The sequence below is a fragment of the Mangifera indica genome, chromosome 2 (assembly GCF_011075055.1).
Source record: "Mangifera indica cultivar Alphonso chromosome 2, CATAS_Mindica_2.1, whole genome shotgun sequence".
Classification (NCBI taxonomy): Eukaryota; Viridiplantae; Streptophyta; class Magnoliopsida; order Sapindales; family Anacardiaceae; genus Mangifera; species Mangifera indica.
The window spans coordinates 24,261,595-24,288,569 of record NC_058138.1 but is presented as its reverse complement, the minus strand read 5'-3'; the positions used below and the strand labels follow the sequence as shown (position 1 = coordinate 24,288,569).

Below are 26,975 nucleotides of genomic sequence, written 5' to 3'. Positions count from 1 at the left end.
AAATTTATTTTTGTCTCAAAAAATTAATAAATAATAATATAATTATAATAAAATTAATATTAGCTTAATAATTTTATAATACCTAAGATGAAGGTGGTAATCTGATTACTATTTATATTACATGTTGTGTTAGTATTAGTAATAGAAAATTACTGTAATCTTTTATTATTGACAAATCAAATAAGATAATAAAAGATAGATTATTAAAATAATCTTTAACTACTGAAACCAAACTACCCTTAAGTTTAACCCCTTGAATTTGTACTTTGGGATCATCTCATCGTATATAAATGACTCTTACGCTTCTGCTTCTGTGTATAAGAATTGTCGATATTTATAAAGTTTTATGTTTTGATATATGACTGTAATCCAAATTCTAGATTCAAGCGAAGAAAGGTAACCGGAAGGTCACAAGTTGACATTGGGACTCTCAAACTCATTAATTCTCCAGATACATCATCATAATGCATTGCATGGCATGGGTCTCATCTTCAGTGGGCTTCTCTATCAATATAAAGCCTATAATGACTTTAACCACCTAATTCTAATGATCCAAAGCGGTCTATTTATTTATATAAGAGACGGGGTTTGGGCCTTGGGGTGAAAGAGAAAGAGCCATCATCTTTATATCTTAATAACTATAATGTATGCTAAGATCCTTTAAATGTTAGGTCAAATTCAATGAAGAGCTTATCCAAATCCATTTCATATCACCTGATATGAATTTGGTGACAATAGTCAGAAATGAAATATCGAGGGGTGAAGTTAGAGAAAAGGTATTTGACCTATGTCTCGAAGAAAAATTTTAGAACTTGAGAAATGTCAAGTGATTCTTTTTTATTCCATCCCTATGTCCTTAATTTGGTGATAAGACTAATTAATTTATTCTTTTGACAAAAAAACCCCACTGGTGGAGGACTATCCCTTGTGATAGAGCCCAACAACTCAGATAATAAACGTACGGAAACTATCTTAATAACTCACCATGACAATCTTTCATTTTAATATAAATATATTAAAAGACATTAATGTATGAATACAATGATTCTTATGATATCGATCCATTAATCAGAAGAAAACAAATTATCTTCGTCCGATCGAAGAAGAAGATGTTAAAGTGGTCGATTGATGATGATAGTTGATTCCCATCTCAGAAGAACAAAGAAAAAACTTTAGAGAAAAAAGTTAATTTTTTAAACTTTTGGATGAGAGAAACTTGTTTATTTTTTTAACTATGGGGGGCGGGGGGCCAGAAATGATATAAATTCTTAGGTTTTAAGACTTAATGATATAATGATAATTTTACCCCCTATTTTGATAAAAGTTAATAACTCATGAGTAAATATTTAGATTTTTAAAATCTCATTTATTATATTTTGAAAACACATCAAAATTTGGGTGAGAATAAATCCTTCAGGGTTAAAAGAAAAGATGTTAATAATAAGCTTTTTTTGGTCATAGGATAAGGAATCATATATATATATATATATATATATATACACACACACAAGCCTTTCGTGCGCCTTTCGTTTTCAATATGTACACATACACTCTAATGCCTCCATATACGACATAAATAAATTTAGAAAGCCAAATGGTTATTCCTTTCCGTCCCAACTTTTCACCTGCTAATTATCAAAAATTTAACTATACATCTATCTATTAAATTTTACTTTTACTGTTACTTTTATCAAAATATTTTAAAAAAATAAAAAATTTATCATATTCTCTCTCTCCCCCAAGTTTAAAATTTAACAAATTTTCTTCCACTCAAAGTTTAAAAAATCAATATTTGCCCTTAGGATTTTTCCAACCGCTATTGTCAATGGCCAGAGACTGTGACGATCGCGTTCTCCCTTCCTTACGACTTCTCTCTCAGTCTTGCTTTATTTTCAGCTATCATCAATAGATGAAACAGGCCAACAAAGACATTTCTTTGTCTCCAAACTAAGACGTAATTCGTCTTCATCAGCGTATTTTGTCGGTCGATGATAATCGAAAATAGAGTAAAATTGAGAGAGAAGTTAAAAGGAAGGGAGAATACCACTTTCGCCATCGTTGTCTCTAACTACTAGTGGTAGTGACAAAAAAAATTTTAAGAAAAAATGTTGATTTTTTAAACTTTGGGTAGAAAAAAATTTATTAGATTTTTAACCTTAACAAAAGAATGTGATAAATTTTTAATTTTTTTAATATTTTGACAAATAAAAATTTTACCTCAAATAATAATAATAATAAAAATTTAATAAATAAATTAATTTTTAAATTTTAATAATTAACAAATAAAAAATTAAGTTTTCGTCACGGCTTGAGTGGCAAATAGTCATTTGGCCAAATTAAAACTTAATTCATAAAATAAACAGAATAAATTGTTTGAGTTTGACATATAATTTGTCTTGTTTCTGTATGTTTTATTGGACGTCAATTCCATTCGCCAACTCAGAAGTCGGTTTCTTTTGTTTTCTTCTTCACCACTATTCATTTATTATTCTTCTTCCATCTAACCCTTTTTTTTCTCTCAAGCTTTATAAATTTTTTTTGGGCCAACAATTAATCGAGTAATATTTGATGAAAGTGTACTATAGTCACAAGAAATTGTACTTGGAGATGTTGATAGTGTATAAGGTTAAAAATGTAATTGAATATTTGATAACTTAAAAGGAGAACCGTGAATATATATATATATACACATGCACACACACATATATATACATACTAATTCAATAATATTTAACGTATAAAAAGATAATAATGGATAAAACAAACTAATGCATCATTAAATAATTTTATATTAATAATAAAAAAAGTTTAATAATGTAATAATACATCAATTTATTCATATCTCTTAGTATCTACTTTTTGTATAATTTATAAAAAAGGAAGAGAGAAAGATGAGAATAATAATAATAATAATAATGGAGAGGCTCTCATATAACCTTAGGGTTGTTTCTTTTTGTTTTATGTCCCTCTTCTCCTAAGAACATGTCCTGTTGGTTAAGGTTGTTTTGTTGAGGGTTTTTTTGTGTCGTCAGCTCCTGCTAACTTGTCTCTTTTTTGGTTCAAGCTGAGCTTAGGGTGCCTTTTGTTCCTAGCTTCGGCTTGGTTGTGAATATATACTTACTTATCAAAATAATAATAATAATAATAATAATAATAATAATGGAGAAGTATATATATATATATGAATATGATTTTGGTAGTATTGGTGAGGCTTTGGAGTTGTGAGAAAACATTTGATGTGGGCATGTCAGGCTGGAACAGAACAATGTACTTGTTCCTATTTACCACCATGTTACTATTTCTCTTCTATAGCCATGTTTCTCTGCTGCCCATGCTATTTGCTATTAATACACAACCAATTCTCTTCCATCTTCTTTGATTACTTCATTTGGAACCTCATATATCACTATTTCCCAAATGCATTATAAGTTCGGATTATTTCGGTTCTCATAAAATCACTTGATACATAAGGTAACATTAACTATATTGTCTTTCATCAACATCAAGAAATTTTCTTAAAAAATTGAATAGGGTGGGGGACTTTAATAGTATAATAAATATATGTAACCAGAATACAAACAAGATCATGAATTAGATTATTAATATGGACAACTTTATTGATCACTAGAAGCAAGATGGATGTAGATATGTGGTTAGTAAATGAATTAGAACTCAGAGATTAATGTAGCCTTACCATTTGTTTGATTCATATTTCAAACAAACCCAGCTCCTACTTGAAGCACTTATGTTTTATAAGAATGAAAATTTAATGGCTCCATTTTTTAAGAAAGAAAATTAGAATGAAACCACTCATAATCATGAATTAGTGGTGTAGATAACTAGAGTTTTAAGGTAATTAAGTAATTGGGATGTCTAGTACACCAATTAATTAGAGCCTAACCATAGCTATGAGATGTTACAAATGAATAACTCACCCAAAGGGGGAAGAAGCGGTTCATAAATGAAGGCACATGGATGCATGTGAAAATAAGGAGACATATGTATGAATTTGAAAGCAAATACACAAAAACAAAACAAAAGTTGTGAAATCTACAAAACAAATAATAATAATAATAATAAGCAAATGCGGTCCTGAATTAATAGATAAAACCCAAATCAATCATGAAGGTTCGTGTGAGATAGCCAAGACTGGAAAGAATTCTAATTCAGAAATGAAAGAGATGTGGTGAATAAATATGAAAGGTATAGAGGGCACATGTGATAGTGGTAGCAGTAATTGTAATAATAATAGAAATAACAAAATGAAAAGGATTAGAAGTATAGTAGTGACCAAAAATGTAGATGTCAAAGAGGAAGAGGTGGGGTTGGTTTTAAAATTGTCTTTCGAGCATAATGTTTGATGCTCTCAAAATGGCATGTGAAGTTATGTAGTTTTGAAAATCAATCACATGGATGGCATTTAGGAGGGTGGGGCCTTTGCCTTTGAGGACTAGTTCATTCAAAATATTTGTAGGACCAAGAAAGCACATCTATGTATGTATGCAAGTGTGAAATGAACTGAATTGCAATGAAGATGTTTTGTTCACAACACTAATTTGGCTAAATGTAAATTAACAAACCCCTTTCTTCTCCTGTGGGGTTCGTCTATTTTTCTCTACATTTTCTTCATCATCCACAATTTCCTATCTCTTAATATCCTTTCCTGTCAGACTCTCTCTTTCTTTCTCCCTATTCATTCTACATAGATTTGTTGGGATTGAAGATGGGGTGACACAGAAAGATGTCAACACTCTGAAACCATTATTGGAGACACCAAAAAGTTGAGCATAGCATGTGAAGGTTAAGACTTTACTCCATCAATCACATTATAATGAAGTTGAAGCAACTACAATTCCAAACAAAGTCAATTATTACAATATCAACGAAGAATAATGGTTGGGATTATCGTCTTAATTATAATTAATTAATAATAATAATAATAACAATAAAGTGGATGTGAAGAAAGGAAGAAAAGCCATGTACACAATAACATGCACCAGTTTAAATATCTCATTAAAAAAGTTGAAATAAATTTAAAAAATAATGACACCTGACAGGGGAAGCCGCGGCAATTTTGTTTTTTACAAGGTCAAGTCTGACCCGATCCGATTGTCGACCGGCGGAGCGTCGGCGAGAATCTCAGTGAGAGCCGTCATGGCTCGGACCTGCATCTCCAGTGCTGCTATGTAATCAGTGGCTTCTCCTAGAAGATTCAAGCACGATATCTTACGGCAACCGGGAATCAACCGGCTAAGAACACTCAATTTTTTTTCAAAAGCTGGTAACTTGCTGTTCCTGCTCGGTCGCTTATTCAATTCTTTGGCCTTCCGTTTCAACCGGCTGCAACCGGTTTTGACTTTAAAGTGGCGTTTTTTAAGTCTCGAATAAAGCGGAGTGGCCAGAATCGCACGGCTCCACCGCGTCATCCCCTTGGCAGAGACAGCCAAGATTCGGTCAGCAATTTCGCGGAATTCTCGGCTTCGTCCGGCGTTAGAGCGACGAACGTGGCGAATAGCTTGGAGAAGCTTGGAGGAGTAGATCTGTTGGTGGGTGTGCGTTCTCCATCGGTTGGTAGATTGAAAATGATGATGATGATCGGAGTGGTGGTGGTAGTAGTTTAATCTGTGCCTCTTAGGATAAGGTTCAACGGCGGAGGTGTCGTCGGAATCAGGAGAGGGTTCCATGAAATTGGTTAAGTTGCAGAGAGAGTTGAGAAATCGATTGGAGGGGTGAAGGGAGTTTTAAATCAATATCAGAGGATACACGTGTCTTTTGGCTATTCCAAGTTACTGTTCGGCTGGAATGAATCAGTTCAGTTGGAATCAAAGAAATTTCATTTCAAATAAACGGAGTTCTAATTAAAGAAATTTTATATTAAACTGGACAAGCTGAGTTTTATTTAGGATTTTGGTTGGAATTTAAATTCATATTTTTAACTTTTTTTTTTAAGTGATTTTTTAAATTTAAATAATTTTTATTTTTATTTTTATTTTTTTATAAGTCAAACTCAATCTCAAATTAAACATAGTAAATTTGAACTAATTTTTATTTGTTTTTATTGAGAAGAATGAATGAATTAATATTTTCATCTTAATTGCATTTTTTATTTTTTATTTTTATTTAAAGTTATACAATTTCTTTTATATTTAAAAGAAAAAATCTTCCCTCAATGAACAATGAGTATGTAATGTAATTGTGTAAAATCTACAAAAACGCGTTTTAGTTATTATATGTTAAAAAGTGAAAGATATATATATTGACATGATATGATTGAACCCTGCTGCCTGTATTTTAATTTATTAGTGGAAGACATGGAGTCATACCTCCCTGCATGAGACACGCTTGAATGCCACCCCTGAAAGTTCAACCCCCTTGTGCCTTCAAATCCCATTTTATTATATTTTCTTTCTTAATCTTGATTCCTGAAATTGTCGTAGATTGGCTCTGGAATTCTTAAACTTATCTCAGATAAACATGAGTTTTACCATTTTAATTCTAGTTGCTGCTTGTTTGTGCATATCATTCTCAAATGATGTAGGATTTTCATACAAACAAGTAAGTCAATTGCACTCCAACAAGATTTACAAGTAAGAGTTAATCCAGATGTCCAACCATGAACCCATTTTTCCAAAGAGAAACAATCGCTGAAAAACAGATGAAGAACAAGTCAAGAGTATGGCAATAAACATGCAGGCAGAAATGTTGGCTCTTGCCTTGCAGTTGCCGGCAAAGAGATTTGGTAGAACTAACGCGTTTTAAGCAGTCAACTACTACTTTAATCACATGATTTTGTTTGATTCTATGTATTAATATATTGTTTTGCTATCCATTTAGGGAGCTAATCTGTCATTATACATCAATAAACAATCACTCACAAGTTTCATATAATTGACCACACAAGTGTGCGCGAGTGACTGTTTGCCTGCCTGCCTGCCTTGGCCAACAATCTATCCTTTGCTTATCCTCAACACAATGATCATGATTATCATGTTAATTAATCACATTACAGGTTGTAAAACACTAATTAAAAAAAATTTAAAGTTTCATGGCGGCGGGGCCTTAGCCTTGCACAGAAACTGCAACAAATTCTTCCTTTGATTCACCAATAATTAGAGTTAAATGAAAGCTGGTGGTGGGTCTGGTTTTAAAAGCCCTTATGGGGCTCATCAACTTGAATAAATTTTATTTGATTCCATTTGCATTCATCAAATATTAAATATATATGAAAAGTTTGAGTAAAGAAAACTATTTAGGAGGCTTACAAGAAGTTGCTTTCAGGTTGCAGCCGCAGCTGGAATCTGTAAACCAGTTGTTGAAATTTTGGGCTTAATGGCATAAGCAAGAGTAACTTCTGCTAGGGTTGAGTCCGGAACTTCATTTTGGAAGGGTACTTCAAATAAAAGGGATCTGTACAGGCACACTTCATCTTCTTTGCAGTAATAGACCTGAAAAACACCAACAAAATAGTCAATGAGCCTGCGAAGATGGTGTGGACTTTATTTTTTTGATAAGTTGTATTAAAACTTCTTTTGTGTGCCATCTTTATGCTAGTATAGTCTGCATATCTGAATAGTGAATACCAATTTGATCTCATAACATAGAAATTTTGGTGTTACATGCGTTTAATAGTGTTACAATGGGGCTGCAATCCAGAACCAGGTTGTATTCATGGTTACTAAAACACCCTTTATTGCCTCAATGTTGGTACTGAGGGCTAGGGAATCAATCTAGACAGCAATCACATGGTTTTACTTGTCATGAAACAGTTCAATTCAAACAGTTTTTGAGTTGTGGGTGCAATTAGCACAGAAAAGAGGCTTACCTTGCAACTAATTCTACCCATTGAAGCTGATGGGGAGATTCTCCTGAAGTGTAGTACCGCTGATCCTTCTAGACTAAGATTTCCATCCAAAGGATCAACGACAACAGAATTCTCAGGTTCAATATCAACAGTGAATTTACCACGTGCTTCCTGCATTTATAATTAATAAACAGAGAATTATAAAGTAAAAATGTAAAAGGAAAAAGATGAAGCCTTAGTGACTAAGACTGTCTGTACCCTAGAGAAATGGTACTCTTCCGGTAATGAAATTTTAATACGGAGATTGCCTTCATTGGACACACCACCATTAACAATAACGGTCTCAGTGTCAGAAGATGATCGCTTCCTAAGGCGTTTTGGTGATTTGGATTTGGGTGCAGGAGGCTGAACTCCCTTTAGCTCTAAAGTAAGAAGTTCAGGTTCCCCCTTGGTCAAGTCCAGGTATCTGATGACACTATTGTTTGTATCAGCTATCAGAAGCGTTCCTGAAAATTCATCAAGAAAGACTTTTACAAAGTATTTATAATAATTTCTGCAAAGGAATGGTAAATTACAATCTTTTGATCAAAGCTTCCACATTAATTTGATAACTGTTTGCAGCTAATGAAAACAGAGAAGATAATATCACCTTTTGCAGCTTCGATGATTCCTGATGGCTCTGAAAGCTGAAAAAACAAGTAAATGCATTAAAAGTGAAATTTCAGGCTGTCATAAAATCAGGAATAGTGATCTATCTTACTTGGAGAGTTTTATAAACATCCTCAACCTTTCATTTGGGTTCATTAGGTTAACAAGGATGACACAGCTTCATTGTAATAATTCAGGAGATGTGATTGTAACAGAATTCAAAATATGAGATGATACTTGGACTTACTTTTTAATCTAATCACACTTAGTAACTCAGGTATAGCATTACGAACTAATGAAAGAAACTCATTTTCACTGCATCTTAAATTCCATTTTGCAGACTTCTTTCTTTTTGAAATTAAAATCCTTCAAAGCAACATATACTGAATTCTCAGCCTCCAGTATGAGCAGAATTCAGTAAGGACACAAATTATTGTTCTAACCTGAGCCACTAGAGCTGATCCATCCTTGAAACCAGCTTTCCCAGTCCCTGCTAGGGTACTGACCGTTTTAGTAGCTGGATCCAGCTTCTTGATCTAAATTATCACCCAAAAAGAGAAGAAATATCAAGTTAACTTCGCTTGAGCTATAATTCACATTCATTTATCAGTTATGTGATCTACTCTCAACAAGAGGCCCCAAGTAATGGCATCATGAGCATTCATGAAGCTTTAAATTCATCATCAGAACCTTCAACATATGATGGCAGGCCAAAGTATCTTACCATCTTAAATATCTTCATCCATTAGCTAATTACCTTGTGATTGTAGCTATCTGTAATATAAATTAGACCATCTTTCGCAGAACAGACTCCTAGTGGATGTTGAAGAAGGACTTCAGACCCTGTTCCATCATGGTCTCCGAACTGCATATTATACATTGTAAGAGTTTTAGGAGCAAAAGACAAAATGACATAAACTAGATATGTAATGTATGTCTTCTTCAATGTTTGTAATTTACTTTCATCTAATTTTATGAGACCAAAATATTTTTCCAAGATGAAATGGGCTCCTCAATTTTTAAGCTAAAATTACCTTGAACAAATTGTCTGAGAAGAAAGGATCGCCACCAACCAGCAATCTTGATCCTCCTGTTTTTAGACTGAGTGCCCGTATGGAGCTACTCTCACTATCCGCAACATAAATTTCCATGAAATCTACAAATAAGCACCCATTTGAAACTTCAGATATGATGACAGAAACATTTACACTATCATAAAATGGTTGAGAATATGAAATCTGTCAAAGTATCCCAGCATATTACCAGGAGATAATGAAATTCCGGATGGTTGTGCAAATGATGTTGTTGTAGAGCTACCTCAACAAAAAATCAGTACATCAATGCCAAATATCCAGGAGTATCACACAAGTTGAAAACATAAATGTAAATGAATAAAAAATTGAAATTAAGACAAATAATCTCAAGTATATCTCAAATGTAATTTAATGAGTGCAAACAAATATATAGGCATTACTATATCTTATGGATCTTTTCAGAGCTATAAACATTTAACAGGGCAGTTGCCAAGCGAATGAGGTTCTGTCGTTTCTCAATGCAAGCTCATCTTAGTTCAGCCTGGACTTCAAACTGATCAAACTATTCTTTATCAGCTTAAACTTTTTTTCTTTCTTATGAACTAAAAAGTTCCTATTTAGAGCACAAATATCTAATAAGATTCATATGTGAAGCATGAAGATGTAATAGAAAAAGAATCACCTGATATCACTTATACTGATTATTATAATTCTTTGAATTACCTTGATCCATTCAAGTTCCTTTCATAACCATCGCCGCTAAAAGCTTTGGTAATTCCATCAAGTGTATTGTGTTCCCAGATCTGATGTTGGCCAGCCATTGCAATGTAAACCTTCTCATTTACTGGATCAAAACAGACATCCCATGGAGAATTGAGGAGCTGAAAAAAATGGAATAAAATTTTTACATATTAAGAAAGATGTCAATTCAGTATACAAAGGGGCCAAATTTTTTTATAAGAACACTAAGAGTGTGACCAGAATATGCATCATTAAGTCGTGTTATCCAATCTTACCTGAGAGCTTCCCTTGTCTCCCCCTTGGTAGTCAGAGCCTTTGGTTCCATTTCCAGCTATTGTTCGCACCTTTTCATTGACAAAATCAATCTCCCTACGACACATGCATTGAAACTACTGAAACTTTTCCATGAGAGATTATGGAGATGATGCTGTAATGTAATTCCTTTGTGACCTTATCGTAAGGATTAAAATCAAAATGTATGAACACAGTTTTCTTTTCTTTTCTGTCTGAGAAAAGCATGAATAAGTCTTGGGGAATTATGCTAAATGTAGCAAAACGCAAATGAAAAAATCAAGGCCACCTGTCAGGTAAATCAGTAATAGAGCCTAAAAAGGCTTCAAAACAATTGAAGGATAAAATTGAACCCAACACATACCTCAAAGCGTGGTTTTCAGTATCTGCAACATAAAGAATGTTTTTCTTTGCATTGTAAGCCAGGCCCTAGAGAAACAAGTGGACACAATGTTACTACTTAGTACCAATTCATCCACATAAAAAATGAAGCACAAGATAACAAAGCTGGATATGTACATGTCTATTTATCTATATTGACTATGACTGGAGGTATTAACTTAACCCTTACTTGAGGACGATTAAAGGTGGCATCCTCAAAGGATCCATCACATAGACCTTCCTCTCCTGTGCTACCAATTTGGACAATAAAATTCCCATCTAGATCAGTTACCACCTGAAGTCCAGATGTGACAAGACAGTTAAATAACAATCCAAGCATTTACACATGCCATTCATTACAGGACAAGGAAATATTGGATTCAAATATACTGATTATATACCATTATTCATTACATGGTAGATTATCATGAGTATATAGTACTTACAAACATGTAATCTACATAGCATCATCAAACTTTAAATAGCAAAAACAATTTCAAGCATATTGTTGCACTATGAGCACATTTAAGATGCTTCTAACTACCAATTTCATACAATTACGAAGAGAAATATACATCTAAAATAGAAGTCTGCAAGTGTAAATTTTTTCAGAGAGAAAAAGAGAACCTACTATTCTGTTATGGTTACTATCTGAAATGAAGAGCCGGTTGTTGAGGATATCAATCGCCAGCTTACCGGGAAACTTCAAAGGAGATGTGAGTAAGCGAGGATCATTGTCTTTCTCCAAAGTCACAGGAACCGGTGTATTGTCAAGGAGTTTCTTCCCACCATAAAACAGAAGAGCTGCCTCAACTAAATCATCGAGATCCTTAGAGAAAAAAGAATAACTGTTTCAATTTTCTTTCTCAAAAAGTGCCATTTGCTAGCAAATTTAAGTTATTATAAATTGACAAAAATTATTATATCAGAAAGTTTAAGGCTAAATATCATCCTCAGAATCTCAGTTCATAATAAAGAATTACCCAGAGAAATGCTAAACTCATCTTGCATAAGGACAAAGCAGGGTGCCACACAATAGTCCATTTGCATAAACAATCAAACAACTTTGTGTATTTTTAATATACTAGAAAGTAAAGTGCTCATCTGTAACATTTTTAATGGGGAAATTAGAATTGAATAATTAGTACCTTTCGGTGTCCTTCACCAGCTAGTTGAGCTAGGAGCTTACCATTGGGCCCAACTATGGCAAATGTAGGCCATGAATTTACACCTAACTCTCTCCACAAATACATGTCTCCATCGTTGACAACCTAAATCAAGAAGTGGCCAAAGAAACATTAAGCTCCATTATGTACTGACAGTACAAGAAAACAAAGACACAAAGGTAATGTACAAATATGTTCAAATTCATCTATGATAATCAAGTAAATAAATTTGTAAAGCTCCAAATGAAATTTCTTATGCAGGAAATTATCATTTCAGTATATAAATTAGGTCACATACAACATTGACAACCATCTCTTCCCAAGTAATTGATATGCTTTTGGATGAAAATAGGCTAGGCATATCAAGTTAATTACCATACAGTACATGGGAGCTAATTTTTAAATTTGAGATGGGATACCTAACAAACTTGGCATTTTTTCCCAGTCTTGATAATCATATCTTTTGAGGAAGACAAAATCTTTACCCCTGAATAACTTGCAAGATATTACCATAATATATTTCTCAACAATCCTTTAGATGGTATGCTTGGTACAAAGGACATGCCTAGCTGTATTTATATGCATCAGTTCTAACAAATGCATGAAACATGAAGCAGGAATATGCATGCATGTGTAACCAAGTCAAGTAGCAGATGATCATACAGATTGTGTAAAGCTAGAGAAGTTCACAACCCAGGAAGGCATATAGATCCCAGGGACAGCTTCAAGCAAAAATAGATTTAAGTTTGCTCTATGGTATCCATAATACTTAGAGAACAAGCATGAATATGTTCACACCAGGTTTCAAGCAGTACACTTACAGGATGAGTTATGTCATAGCGTAGCACTGCATTACGAATAGCTTCCAAATCTTTCTCATTATCAAACTTAGCTGAATGTACTCCCACAACTGTAAACTGTACAAATGAAAAGCACATATGAAATGATCATGCATTAGAACATGTGTCAATAGTTAGGCCAGTTGACTCATCAATCAGCGAAATAAATATCATTTGTAGAAAGAAGTGTTAAGCAATATTTATATTACAAAGGCAAATGTCATAACTGATAGCTTCAGATCACTGCACTATTGTCCAGCTAATTACGCTTTTGTTATTCAAAGCCATATTTAACATTTAGAGTTATATATAGAGATGCTTGTTAGATTTATACACTCAATTTAATATGCCATAACAGTGTATATCCACTAATCAAAATAAACTAGATACCATTGCCCAGAGTAGTTTGCTGTGTGAAAATGAATACAGTTCAATTTGTTGGTAAAACATGGAAAGCCAAACACTGGTGGAAGAAAATGAAGGACCATGCAAGGAAATGGTCAGAAAAATAGTATAAATAATTTTCATATTGGACACTTTGACATACTCCCCTCAACCCAATTCAATCAATCTAGCAATGTCAACTTTCGTGGTTATAGTACCCCTCTCTCTCTCTCTCTCTCACCCGCTACATGATGTTAAGCCACAAAGCTATCTGAGCAATTCACCAAAAACAAAGCATAACCACATAAAAGAGAAACTTCAAACAGTTGAGAGATTGAAATATAATAATTAAGAAAGAGAATTTTACTGGCTTGTCTTTGTATTTCTTCTCCAGAAACTCTAAATCTGGCAGCACATGCATACAATTTATACAGCAGTAAGTCCAAAAATCAAGTAAGACCACCTTTCCTTTCAAATCCTGCACAAAAGCTGAAGTAGTTCAGAACTGGAGCTATAAAAACAAGCAAATTTTCTGTATTTGACTTAATTAGATATGCAAAAGAATCATTACCTTTATTTTATCTTTAAGAAGCATATATGTATTATTGCATTTTAGGATGCATAGTTTGAATGACATGTAACCACTTTGTCTCTAAACAAATTTAAGGGGAACCAATCATATGTTTGACAGCCTAGAAACTCAGATATATTTTTTTGGAAGGTTAATGAAATTCTACGAATTTGAGTTAAATCATTACCCTGCGAAACTGAAGGGGAGCTGTATTCAACCAATCAAGATTCATTGGAAATTCCGGTACAATAGGAGTAGTTTTCCTAAAATGACAAAAAAATTCTTTCAAACAAATTAAGCAGCAACGCACTCACAAGAAAAATGATTTGCAGAATGGCTTAACAAATTGAAGAGAAATTTAATAACTTATTATATAAGGTGAAAGCTAATCTTCTTACCTATTTTCAATATCATAAATATAGTTCACAAATTGTTGGACTCGTACTGATTGTGATGAGTCTCCTTCAATGATTCATAATGAAGTAGATTAACATCCTTTTTAAAGTTAAATTGCATTATCTATTCATACACTTAACAATTAGAACCATAAGGAACATGAAAATACCGTCATTTGGTTCAAACAAGGGACGGTTGACTCCAAATAATACATTCCAGATAGCTTTAGGAGATGCATATTGCATTGCCTGTGAAAGTACAGTAGTTTTATATTCACTCAAATGACAAGAAAAGAGTTTCAAATATTCTAGTAACTCAATGAAAATAGTGCTGATATTTCAACATAAATCTAGCAGAAACTCCAACATTCATAAGACCAAGTTTGCTATACCTTCCAGTTTGCCACTGTGAAGATGAGACAAGATATAGCAACTCCCAAACTTCCGTATCTCAGTACTTCTCGTCGAGAACCCTGCAACCTGTCCATAAATTAATTCTGCGACCTCAAGCTGAAATGTTATCTCAAAAGACTCTGTTTGCATTGTCAGAAAATGAAACTTGGAAAATTATTGTTGTGCTAAGATATTGACTGCTCATCATTGGGATTTTATGCATACAGAGTATCTAGGTAAAAAATTAAATGATGCAAGTTAACATATCTCCAAAACATAGTTCTCTTGAAGAAAGAATGAAAACAGTATAGAAGGGAACCAATTTTCATAATGGAGCATCACATCAAAAGCTTCTTACAATTTGAATATTGTTAGGAGAAACTAAAGAAATGGATAAGAGGGGAAAACTACAAAACTAATTATAACACAAAATAAGGAATAGTGTGAACATTCAACATGGTTTGACTCAAACTTTGCAGATATGGAGCCTGTCTTACCTCCAAGCTGAGAGATCTTTGTCACTGGTAGCACCTACAACCTGGACGGGCCCATTAACTATTTTTTCTTCAGACATGGCATACGATTTTTTTGAGGAAAAACTTCCATTATCTGCAGTGATGCATCTTTATTAGATCTCGTTGTGCCAGAATGTAAAAATTATCACTGTCCCATTTGAAAGAGTTGGTAACTGGTAAGAGAATATCATCAATAAGAAGTTCTAATTGTAAGTTCTTGATCAACCCTCTTATTGCAAATATAACTAAAAAATATAATTTCAGCCAATTGGAGCACTGAGCAGAAGGTTGCACTTTCGTAGTGCAGGAGAATGTTTTCCAGTACAAAAGATATCCATTACAACAAAATATAAATTACTAAAAAACATAGTCCTAAAAATATTGGCACAGTGTTGCTTCACCATTTTACAGTATAGACGGCACAGGTACAAAGAAATGTTTGTGCATATTCTCAGGACTACATACTATAATCAGGGCCACCACTGAGAATATCATCAAGTGAAACGCTTCCTATCTCATTTCTGATAAGCGATGGACCGGCATCCTTCAGAATCTCCTCTGACAATGTAGTTTTCACTGCAATACATCTGCAAGATGCAGATAGTAAGTACCATTTACCCAGAAAAAGGAAAAATCTTCTTTTATATTTGGTATGTAAAATTGGAAATAATAAAGCAGGAGTCTGATGACTAATAAAACATGATAAAATGCAGGGAAGGAAAGAGATTCAACTTAGATCCAGCAAGTTCAGACATTTATGAAAGCAATCAAAGTTTGAAGACACATATTACAATGGTTATCTCAAGAAAACCAACCTGGGCATGCATTGAATATTTACCTCATTTGTGCAGCTTTAGCAGCCTGAACCCCAGCTAGTGCGTCTTCAATAACAATACACTGGGAACAGCAGACAAAGATTATAATCATACATATAAAAGAATTCACAAAAAAAAAAAGACAATCAACCATTTCTATGAAAGCATTCTTTATCACACAACATAATGATAAAACATACAAAGAAATCTCCTGATAAACCAAAAAAAAAAAAAAACATAGAATATCTGGTAAAGATATGGAAACTCTGTAGATGAACACTCACTAGAAGGTATCTGATAAATTTCTTCAAATGGATAGTAACATGACCTAGGAATCTATGGATTTAGACTGTGATAAAGCTGACCGAACGAAATTTCTGAAAGCGTTTGAGAAACATTCTGAAACTATTTAGAAAATCTTATATATATAGACTTAGAGTTATGCTAAATGCCTGCATATTGCAAGTCTAGCCAGCAATGTCATTTTCAGACTTGCCAACACTTTGTAAGAAAAAACAAATTTCATCCCAGAAAATAATAAGACATACGCTGCTAAAATAATATGTTGCAAAATATAAAACTATGCAGCTGAATTCAATATTTTTGGCTGATGAACCCAAAAAGTTAAGAAGAAAAACCTTGTGCAGGCGATATCAGCAAAGAAATGACACTGCAGAATCTAGTGGTATACCTCGCTAGTGGGCACGTTCAAGATCTTTGATGCAACTAAGAAAATATCAGGAGCAGGCTTCAAATTCTCAAAAGCATCTGCTGATACAATAGCATCAAACCTGATGGCAAGAGGATAACAATACGGTAAGAACATAAGGTTTAAATTAAAGTATAAACTTGAAGGTCTGCACTAATCTGATTTCTAGATGGTTCTCATTCCCACCACCCAAATATCGCTCTAGTATATTTTTGACATAGTCCTAGTTATCTGAGTTTGAGTCAATGTGACGGCCACAACTTTGATCATGGAAACACAACAATCATCGAAAGCGGGAGTTTCAGTGATCCACAGCCACATGCAAACCATTAAACAATATCAGATTGAGGTAAATATTCAAGTGTGTTCTTTAAACTTTAGAAACTTTTCCAATGACTAGATAGGCTTACATAGATACTGGTAAACCAGCAGCAGCTAAATTTGCATCAACCTTGACGCGATCAGCACTTGATGCAACAGCAACTTTTAGTCCGTTGCTTTTGCACTGTTTTACAGCAGCATTAAATTAGCCAATTTTTAATTGCAGCAACAAGTAATTGGGATAATGAAATTAGACATTAATTAGCTTACATACCTGATTAATCAGTTCAAGGGCTCCCACAAATCCTATTCCTGAATTCGGTTTTGCATACTGCAAGCGTTGATCGAAATCAGAGGTTAGTAATGAGTAACCATCTTTTCATTGAAATATTAGGTTTAGTAATAGATTAATGACCTTCTCCAGATATATCTCAAAGAACCTCTTTTTGGCCTTCTCAGGATCAAATCCCTTCACTCCTTTAACAGAAGCTACACCGCCTAAGAAATTTGCCTCACCTATTACATCACCATAGGACATGTAAATATTAAAAGCTAAAAATTACATATCAAAACTCCAAGTTAACACAATAATAGAATGATCCATCACATTCAAACATAAACTAATTCTCTTTATATTTAAAATTGTATCTTTGAAGATTATATCAGCCCCACATTATCTCTGCTTCCTTCAGTTGCATCAACTTATCCACCTCCTTTTGTCTCATAAACAGAAGATTCATGTTTATATTAACGTAAGTTCCTGGCCATTATACACAGCCCGTTACGATTCTTTAATTGCCGATCGTAGCCCATGCAACCGAAGTTAACAATTAACAATCAAAAGTAATTAGTGACTATTAGCTCTTACCAGTTCCCATGAAAGGGACAAAGTCCTCAACTGTAACTTCAACTCCCATTTCAGCAAAAACATCCACACCAGCCCTTCTTGAAGGCTCCTCACTGTTACACAACACTCCATCCATATCAAACAACACAGCAGAAACTTTCCCCCACTCACTTGATACATGTTCTGAGACATTCACATCTTTCTGCTCCACTTTTGTTGCACATGCTTTTAACACCACTTTTTGGGTAAAAACTTGGCGTTTTACTCTGCATTGATAAAAAAGGTTTGAGGCTGAAGCACGGTTTAGAAGCTTTGCCTTTGAAAAGAAGAAGAAAAGTGTGGATTGATGAGACAAAGAAGGTGGTGGTGGTGACAGTAGTTGCATTGTTGAGCCTGGTTGTTTAACTGGTAACTGATAACTAATTATATAATTCCAGGTAGTCTGGGACAATTATGTCCTTACATTTTCGTGAAATGGATGCGTAGTACTAGTTGGAGTTTGGAAGAGGGTACCTGAGGGAAACGAAGTGACATTTTAGTGGTGGATAAATGGCTTGGCATAATGAGTTAGAGGTGAGTTGTGAAGTGTTGAATAATTTGCACATTATCCACTTACTGACCACACTTTTTTGATAGGTTGAGCCTATGCCAGGTCAATGTAGACCTCTTTTAAAGCCCAAAAATAGCCCAACTTCAGTTATATGCTTTGTTAGCAAAGTTGAAGTTGTGAAGTAACAATTCACAGGACAGTACACTTTCAATTCAATGAGACAATTTCACTGTGCTTACAAAGGATATCAAAGTGAAGATTAGTCTTAGTATTAGGCAATTAAGACTGAATTTTTACACTTGCTAGAGGTCACAGTTGATTCAATGCTATCAGTTTCTACGAACAATGATAGCAAATCCAGAATCAATGTCACTGATGATATAGCACAGATGAGGTGAACCATAGTTATGAAAACTATGGGAATCCTTCTGGATCATCTACCAATTCTGACCATGTTTATACCAACGATTGCAGGAGTTGCTAACAAATTAAGGAGGAAAAAAAATATTATGGTATATAAATTTATAGCGTGCTTGAAGGGTGTGACAGTGCTGTGTCATAAGCTTGATATTGCTACATAGACGTGTATTGTACACAACTAAGTAGATTTATAGTATCTATGATAAACTAAGATACAGAAATGCTGTGAGAGATACGGATCTAAAGCATTAATTCAGCACTTAGTGAGACTCAACAAGATTATAGTTTTTCTGTCTTTTTTAAAATCACATGTGCATACCTATTAAAGAAATACTTATAAATAGTCGATCCTTCAACAAATGAAGCTATCTTTCTGTTTGTTCGCTATGAAGAGAAATAATTAATTTAATCAATTGTTATGTTTCTGATAACGATTCTTTTCTGTGTTTTATGGATGTTCATGAAAATCTAAAAGTTCGTCCAAACCGAAGAGAACATTAAAATAACACATTTCTCAGCCTGTTTTCTACTTGAAATTAGCTGCTGTTTAGATTATTTGAATTCCTTAACAAAGTTAGCCTCTGCAGTCTGTCACAACTTACTGCTCATGAATAATGTGAAATTGCCATATTCACTGGCAGGTTTTTACATATATCGACTATCTTACATGCTTAAAATCTTGACTGCCTTTACTGCATATGTGTTCTTTACTCCTCATGTTCACCCTTCGTCTATTCTGACCATAACTTTTACCAAAAGTCATTACAGGAGCATTTACCATTTCTGAAATGATGATACCGAACACGGTCCCTCACAATGATATCCCTTTCAAATACTTTAGAAATAAGCTTTGTGGCAGAATGGCAATCCTCACACACCCTCAAATTCTTTACAATGCGGATGGTTGTTCCCGGATTTGTGTTAATGAGTCCAAATGCAATTGCAAGCTTTTCACTGTGGTACTTAAGGGCAGTTTCCTTATCTTCCTCTTCAATATCAAACAGAACTTGGGATGCAATTGGTGAATAGCCTTCCATCTTCAGCTTATCAATGATCTTCTCCAACATCAAATAGATTTCCTTCACTTGAGGGTGTGATCCATCTCCCATTTTAAATTCATGAACAATACCATTCAAATCAATTGTGCTAATTCCTGGATTTGTCTTTATTCCTCTTTCCTTCATCAACTTCCTTACTTCTGCGACATCATCCCATCTTCCTTCCTTCGCATAGATGTTCGATAACAATGCATATCGACCACTATTTTCTGGCTCCATCTCTAGCAAAATCTTCCCCACCCTCTCACTCAATTCAATATTTCCATGTTTCTTACAAGCACCCAAAAGAGCACCCCAAACAGCTGCATTGGGTTCCATTGGCATCGTACTAATGAGTTCCTCAGCCTCAGTTAAAAGCCCTGCCCTTCCTAACAGGTCTACCACACATCCATAATGCTCCACCTCAGGCTCAATACCAAATGTTATCTTCATATTATCCAAAACCTCTAAGCCTCTGTCAACCATCCCCGCATGAGCACAAGCACTTAAAATACTAACAAACGTAATTTTATCAGGTGTCATCCTTTCCCTTAGCATTTTAAAAAATAATTCAATTGCATCCCCTGCTCGGCCATGCATGGCTAGCCCACCAATCATGGCATTCCAAGAAAACACTTCTTTCTTTTTCATGTTCTCAAAAACCTCCCATGCCATATCAAGACACCCGCATTTGACATACATATCAATCAAGGCAGTCCCCAATACTGCATCCAAGTTTATAGAATTTCTTTTCAAATAAGCATGAATCCATCTCCCCTGATCAAGAGCCCCAAAATTTGCACAAGCACATAGCACACTTGACAAAACAAATTTCCTTGGCCTAATCTCTTGATTCTGCATTTGATTAAATACTTCCAAGGCCTCTTTATAGTACCCTCCTTTGATATAACCGTCAATAATTGAACTCCATGTGATTTCATTCTTATCACTCATCTCATCAAATAACTTTCTAGCATCATCAAACCTTCCACACTTAGCTAAACCACTTATCATAGCATTATAAGATCCAATATTTTTTTCAACCATAGAATTAAACAACTCTTTAGCAGCTTCAATGTCTCCCCATTTCAAGTAACCATCAATCATAGCATTCCAACAAATGACATCACATTCTTGACCATCATCAAGAAACTGTCTTGCATCCATTAAAAGTCCAAAAGATGCATACATTTGAATTGCAGAACTTTTAATGTGAATATCTCCATGAAGTCCAAGTTTCACTACATGAGTATGAATCTGCAATCCTTCTTTATCAACACCTGCAATATTGCAGGCCTTAAAAACAACAGGATAAGTGAACTTATTAGGCCTAGCATTAGCAACGACCATCTTATAATAATAGGAGATTACCTTCCAAGTCTCATTATGGTCCAAGCAACTTTTGAGCATAACATTCCATACAAAAACATTAGGCCTAGGGACATAATAGAAGACCTTCGATACAAAATTCAAGTTGCTGGAAGGAGAATTTGCATAAGACTTGAGTAACGTGCCAGCTACATAATGGTCTTGAAAGTGGCCACTCTTTAAAACAACAGCGTGAGCCTGCTTGAGGAGGTGTAAAGAAGTGGTGCATTTTGTGTTTAAAAGGTCTAGGATTGTTTTCTGGGAAAGTTCGGAAGTGGGTATGTTTGTTTTTGAAAGGTGATCTGGTTTTACATTGTGAGGAAGATTTGTGGTGCTACTGGTTGTGGTTGTGCTCATCTTTCTTCTTTTTTCTTCCTTATCCAGACATAGCCGATAGCAAACTGCTAACTGACATGATATTTCATATAGATAGTATCAGACAACTGTAGTATCAGATTTTTTACAAGCTTGAGAACTCTGCCACATGCTTTCTCAGGTTTATTTTGAGTTCTCATTTGTCATTTCCTTGAAAGATCATTATCTGTTCTGTCGTTTATTTAATTTGCTACTGAACGACCTGTAGTGGAAACTGTAACCGACGGGGTCCGTAACGTCCGTTAGATTGGCGCGTTATTTTTCTTGGAGACAACTTACCGACCTGTCGTTCATGGAAACAAATGATAGACGACAAGTTTCTATGCATGACCGTGAACACTAGAGGCCCGTTATCGACTTTGGGCTTCCAGAAATTTGATCCAGCGGAAATTTTGGGCCTTTGTAACCGGATTTTTACCATGTCCAACCCCAAGGTTTGGTGCCAAAACAGTATCCCCCGCTTATGAGAACTAAAAAGCAATGTCACCCTAGATTAAGATTATATAAATGAATGTAACGGCGCAGAGAGTATAAAATACATTTTGAATTAATTATTTGCTTTCAAGAAATGCAACATTACCAACTTGCAAATAAGTTGGATAAAAATGGCCAATTATTAACTCAAATTTTTAATCATCATTCAAATAATTGTTCGATCCTATGCATATAATAAGAATTTTTTTAAAATAAACAAAGACAAATAAAAATAAAAAAATTTTACAACCAAAAACAATGTCAAAAAATCATTGCAATGGGGGATAAGGCCCCACCTAGTACCCACCTTATCTCGTACCATTCAACAAGTAGAACCATGCACCCATTCATCATATCAAATTTCCAAATACCTAACATATGAAATAATTGGGAGTGGGGTTGAAGCTAAGTGGATATTTTTCAAGTGACGCGATAGTTATGCTTAGTATAAAACACTATATTTTGAATCTTCTCTAACTTTTTAAATTTAAACATAAGGAGAAATAAACAAAAGAAATGATAATAAAAATAAAAATAATTGAACATAAAAAGTTATGAACTGATAATTGCTTTGTTTGAGACTAAACATCTCAACTCTTCTTTCATGTTATATATATTTCTTATTTTTATTATCAAAAACATGATATTTTCAAATAAAAAATTGTTGATAATAATGGGATTCACTTAAAAACTATAAAGTAGAAAAAATCAAAAAATAATTCTAAGAAGATTGATAATGAGTGAAATCAAGGTTTGGATTTTAATAGTGATTTCAGGATGTAAAATTAAAAAAAATACGAGAATAAAAGAAAAGATTTTCTGACAAAAATAAGAAAAATGTTCATCTTACAAAGAAATGGGAAATCTAGCCACAACTTACTGCCATCTTTACTTCTGTCCAATACTATCAACGGTTTATTTAGGACAATAAATGCTAACCCTTGTGTCAACAAATAGCACGTTGCTTGAGGGTGAAAGCGTCAATTATTCAAAATTGGGGGAGATGTTATGACGACTTAGGAGTTGACATTGTAATAATTTCTTTTTATGTTAAATAGTGTATGTTCATTTAATTGAATCAGAAACAACCAAAACTCGTAACTTATATCTACAGTCATTTCATGAAGTACAACCAATGGTTTTACATGTGAATCTCAACAACATGCCAAAATTGCAGTGCTTTTAATACTATCCAACTCAAGCACACAGTGATCCAAACATACAAATTAGAGATGTAATCTCAGACTTTATGTCAGTTCAGTTGGGTTATCTTCAAAATGGAAGAAATCCTAATCATGTTTCATCTATTGATTTGCTTAACTAGTGCATCCATGGCTTCCCAGAGCCAAGATGAAATTGCAAAGACCATTTTACAAGTGTGCAGAAAGCCATTGACTCCATCCCACAATGCAACAAATTGTGGACTCGTATCCATGTTAAACCTGGCACCTACAAGTAATTGTTTGAATATTCTTAATCTCCTTTTCTGATTACTATTAGTGATCATGACATGCCAGGTGTTGATGGTTTTGCATTTGCATACAGTGGAAAAGTTATAATCCCTGGAGAGAAACCGTACATTGTTCTTGAAGGACCGAGCCGCAGCAAGACTATCATTCAACACAATTATGCTGGGGATTCCCTATAACCTTCAAGGTTTAACCCACCTCAACCTCAAAACTTATTTTCACTTGGATTCTGACCCTGAACTAATTAATATATTTATTATTGACAGAACAATTATAATGTTATCTTTTTCGGCTGGTACTGGTGATAATGGTCAAATAGAAAACATTTCATGGGCACCAGCGGCTCTTATTCATGCTGATAAGGCCGCTTTCTATGAGTGTGGATTCATTGGCTGCAACACACATTGACAGATTCGGTGGGTCTTCATTATTTTGTAAATTGTTACATTCAAGGTGCCATAGATTTCATCTGGGGCAGTGGCCAATCCATATATTAGGTGTGCAGGGATGCATCATAAAAACTACTGCTGCAGTTCTGGCTAAGGGGTTTTATAGGTATCATCAAAATAGCACGGAAACTCACAATATAGTACATTTTCACGTACTGGAAACGTTTCTATTTACGAAACTCCCAAAAACTTGTACAAATTGTTTTAAGTCGTTTTAAAATTTTTCAAAAATTTTGAAACGCATTTCTTTTAAAAGAAAAATTGTAAAATCAATTAAACACACATCTTTTATATTTTCAAACCTGAAATGTCTTTAAATCTCATATTGAATTCATCTTTTTTTCACTCTTCAATGTGTTACTCATATTTTCACCAACATGTTATACAGATTGGTGTGTATTATTGTTTTTTTCTTAAATACCTACATATATTTGCTCAAAAACAATTTACAGTAGACTCTATAATTTCATTTTATAGTAATCTTTCTCTGCATTTTTTTTATTATTTATTTTTATACTATACAATTTTATGTATTTTTGTTATAAAAAATTTGTATTTATAAAAAACCCTTATATTTTTCATATTTATAAGTTTCTCCACGTTTCCATTTCCTATATTTTATAAAAAATGCGTTTCCAAATTTCCGTTTCTGTTTTCATGCTACATAGGGTATCATCACAGCTCAATTCCAAAACAGCACAGCTGAAACAGGTGGTTGTGTTTAAATATTGTAATATAGTGGGCACTGGAACTTCATATTTGGGGAGATCTCTCACTAGGTACTCTAGAGTCATATTTTTAAGAGTAAGTTTCTTAAATTGTACACTCTTAAAAATGGCAACAATTTAAAGACATGGCTTTAATTTAATTTAATTTTTTGTACAGAAATTCAATTGAATGCACAGAGGTGGATTGCACTGGACCTGGAGCAAAGCAAACATGTCTAAGCGAGTTAAATGGCTGAAGACACTCTCCCTCGATCAACTGCGAAAATTGACAAATTTGATAACTTTCCTAAATCAAGATGGATGGATGAATGAATAAACAACCAAAGCACCCAATCCCATCATCACCTTAATTCTCAGCCATGCCACATTCTGGAAATTTTCCTTTCATAATAATTTGTATACTGTGTACAGGAGAATAACAGTTTGCTATCACCATAATTCACTCACCAAATAAACTTTATATTCCTTGTATATTCTCTATCTTATGCATTATTTCTATCAATGTTTTACTTTAAATCTATCCACCTTAAATATGGATCAACTTACATGGCAACAAATATTTTCCTCAATCTTTACTTACCAGATTCATCACACCTTCTATCTGCACCACGACTTCAATCGTGGAAATAATAAATACTGATTCAAAGTCTGCAACAATATAACAGATCCATTGCATCAAAATAAATCTCATCAATATACATAGACATTTCACCCAAAAAAAATGCAGTTTCTAGCAAAGTCTTTGTTCATAATTTGTTTATGGTTAACAGTCTCTTCTAGTAAAGCTGCAGGTGTTATTTGTAGATTTGGAAATAATCGTTATGTAGCTAATACCCTTTATGTTGGCAAGTACCACAGCCAATTCAAGACGCTTCAAAGTGCTATTGATTCCATTCCTGAAAACAATGATCAATGGATCAAAATTCAAATTAGCCCTGGATGTTACCAGTAAGAGAAGTTAAATATGTAGTGTTTCTTGTAAAATTTAGTACACGTATGTTGCTGATAGATTTTGGTTGTGCAGGGAGCAAATAACAATTCCAATCAACAAACCCTGTATAGTTCTTGAAGGACATGGTAGTGCGACAAGAATTTCTTATTATGCACATGAAAGAACAGATCTTAGTGCAACTTTCTCCGCATTTGCAGACAATATTATAGCCAAGTACATTACTTTTGAGGTAAAGGTCTAAATTACCACTCAATCATATTTTTTTCTTCTTAAAATACTAATTTGTTAATAGTATGTTGCAGAATTCATATAATCTTGGAGTCTTAGAAAGACTAAACTTGACTCAACAACAAATAGATTTGGCAGCATCAACATCAAAAAACCCATTGATACAAGCAGTAGCAGCAAGAATTTATGGTGATAAATCAGCATTTTATGCTTGTAGTTTCATAGGAGTACAAGATACATTATGGGATGTCCAAGGACGCCATCTCTTCTCCAATTGTTACATCCAAGGAGCTGTAGACTTCATTTTTGGAAACGGACAATCTATTTATGAAGTAACATTTATATTTCAGTTATTGTTTGTATATATATTGATTAGTTGAAAAGTGCTGAATATGTTTATGTTATTGATTCAGCGTTGTACGCTTAATTACACTGGTGGGTATATAGGACCAGGTGCGGGGTATGTAACAGCTCAGGGTCGAGAATCAGCGAGTGAAGCAACTGGGTTTGTATTCAGACGAGGTATGGTTACAGGCACTGGTCAAGCCTATCTGGGAAGAGCGTACCGTCCTTATTCAAGAGTAATATTCATCGCCACTTGGTTTTCCTCTATTGTGACTCCAGCAGGATGGAACGAATGGCAGTACAAGGGAGAAGAGTGAGTTGAGTTGGTTAACAAGGTTGAAAATCAGAAGAGAAGAACATTTTTATTTACATGGATTATTTTTGTTTTATTATTGATGCAGAAGGAATTTGGTGTTCGGAGAAATGGGTTGCCAGGGTCCAGGGTCTGAGACTTCAGGGAGAGTTTGGTGGGCAAAAAATTCCATTTCCAATATTGGAAGGGCCTTGCGACAGTTTTCAATCAAAGCTTTCATCAACCAAGATGGGTGGCTTGACAACTTACCTGGATGAACATCAATACACACTGTATAAACGTGGTCAAGTTACTCCATCGCATCGTAGGATCATCGCCGTGGTACTTGAAAATTGTAATAATTTTTCATATCATGTATTAATAATTTTTGTGTATCATGTAACTTATATGTTATATTAAAAAAGAAAAAATTAAAA

At 34.1% G+C, this 26,975-nt stretch overlaps 4 protein-coding genes across 5 annotated transcripts; 1 reads left to right on the top strand and 3 right to left on the bottom strand.

The window, feature by feature from the left end:
* Positions 1–4,980: 4,980 nt before the first annotated feature.
* On the bottom strand, positions 4,981–5,826 carry LOC123204337 (transcription factor bHLH149-like). The gene has a single exon (XM_044620944.1). The coding sequence runs from the start codon at positions 5,682–5,684 to the stop codon at positions 5,082–5,084; it is 603 nt and encodes a 200-aa protein (XP_044476879.1). The 5' UTR covers positions 5,685–5,826; the 3' UTR covers positions 4,981–5,081.
* A 1,313-nt stretch (positions 5,827–7,139) lies between these two features.
* LOC123209444 (protein SUPPRESSOR OF QUENCHING 1, chloroplastic) lies at positions 7,140–18,412 on the bottom strand. Its single transcript, XM_044627509.1, has 28 exons — positions 17,873–18,412; positions 17,420–17,520; positions 17,279–17,335; positions 17,094–17,188; positions 16,666–16,765; positions 15,998–16,056; positions 15,625–15,746; positions 15,142–15,253; positions 14,644–14,731; positions 14,422–14,500; positions 14,255–14,318; positions 14,044–14,119; positions 13,653–13,763; positions 12,884–12,979; positions 12,045–12,167; positions 11,528–11,725; positions 11,087–11,191; positions 10,880–10,944; positions 10,500–10,593; positions 10,207–10,364; positions 9,713–9,762; positions 9,484–9,605; positions 9,207–9,314; positions 8,893–8,985; positions 8,451–8,487; positions 8,060–8,307; positions 7,823–7,972; positions 7,140–7,445 (listed from the first exon to the last, which is right to left on the bottom strand). The coding sequence occupies exons 1-28, from the start codon at positions 18,234–18,236 to the stop codon at positions 7,275–7,277; spliced, it is 3,246 nt and encodes a 1,081-aa protein (XP_044483444.1). The 5' UTR covers positions 18,237–18,412; the 3' UTR covers positions 7,140–7,274.
* Positions 18,413–19,321: 909 nt separating this feature from the next.
* LOC123209112 (pentatricopeptide repeat-containing protein At5g48910-like) lies at positions 19,322–21,641 on the bottom strand. Of its 2 annotated transcripts, XM_044626876.1 has the most exons (2): positions 21,230–21,641; positions 19,322–21,154 (listed from the first exon to the last, which is right to left on the bottom strand). In XM_044626876.1, exons 1-2 carry the CDS (start codon positions 21,581–21,583, stop codon positions 19,571–19,573), a joined length of 1,938 nt encoding a protein of 645 aa, XP_044482811.1. In that variant the 5' UTR covers positions 21,584–21,641; the 3' UTR covers positions 19,322–19,570. The 2 variants fall into 2 exon arrangements, with proteins under 2 accessions (XP_044482811.1, XP_044482810.1); XM_044626875.1 differs by having other exon boundaries at positions 19,322–21,641.
* A 1,765-nt stretch (positions 21,642–23,406) lies between these two features.
* LOC123208750 (probable pectinesterase 55) lies at positions 23,407–26,816 on the top strand. The gene is made up of 8 exons (XM_044626262.1): positions 23,407–23,530; positions 23,593–23,650; positions 23,811–23,923; positions 25,492–25,669; positions 25,746–25,902; positions 25,976–26,233; positions 26,315–26,559; positions 26,648–26,816. Exons 1-8 carry the CDS (start codon positions 23,407–23,409, stop codon positions 26,814–26,816), a joined length of 1,302 nt encoding a protein of 433 aa, XP_044482197.1.
* Positions 26,817–26,975: the final 159 nt, after the last annotated feature.

Coding starts and splice junctions, on each gene's coding strand:
- LOC123204337 (XM_044620944.1), bottom strand. CDS start 5,684: ATGGAACCCTCTCCTGATTCCGACGACACCTCCGCCGTTGAACCTTAT.
- LOC123209444 (XM_044627509.1), bottom strand. CDS start 18,236: ATGCAACTACTGTCACCACCACCACCTTCTTTGTCTCATCAATCCACA. Junction 14,120..14,254: donor ATTTATGATATTGAAAATAG/GTAAGAAGATTA, acceptor TTGTCATTTTAG/GAAAACTACTCCTATTGTAC. Junction 9,606..9,712: donor CGGAATTTCATTATCTCCTG/GTAATATGCTGG, acceptor GCTTATTTGTAG/ATTTCATGGAAATTTATGTT.
- LOC123209112 (XM_044626875.1), bottom strand. CDS start 21,583: ATGAGCACAACCACAACCAGTAGCACCACAAATCTTCCTCACAATGTA.
- LOC123208750 (XM_044626262.1), top strand. CDS start 23,407: ATGGCTTCCCAGAGCCAAGATGAAATTGCAAAGACCATTTTACAAGTG. Junction 23,924..25,491: donor TAAGGCCGCTTTCTATGAGT/GTGGATTCATTG, acceptor TATGGTTAACAG/TCTCTTCTAGTAAAGCTGCA. Junction 25,670..25,745: donor ATTAGCCCTGGATGTTACCA/GTAAGAGAAGTT, acceptor TTGGTTGTGCAG/GGAGCAAATAACAATTCCAA.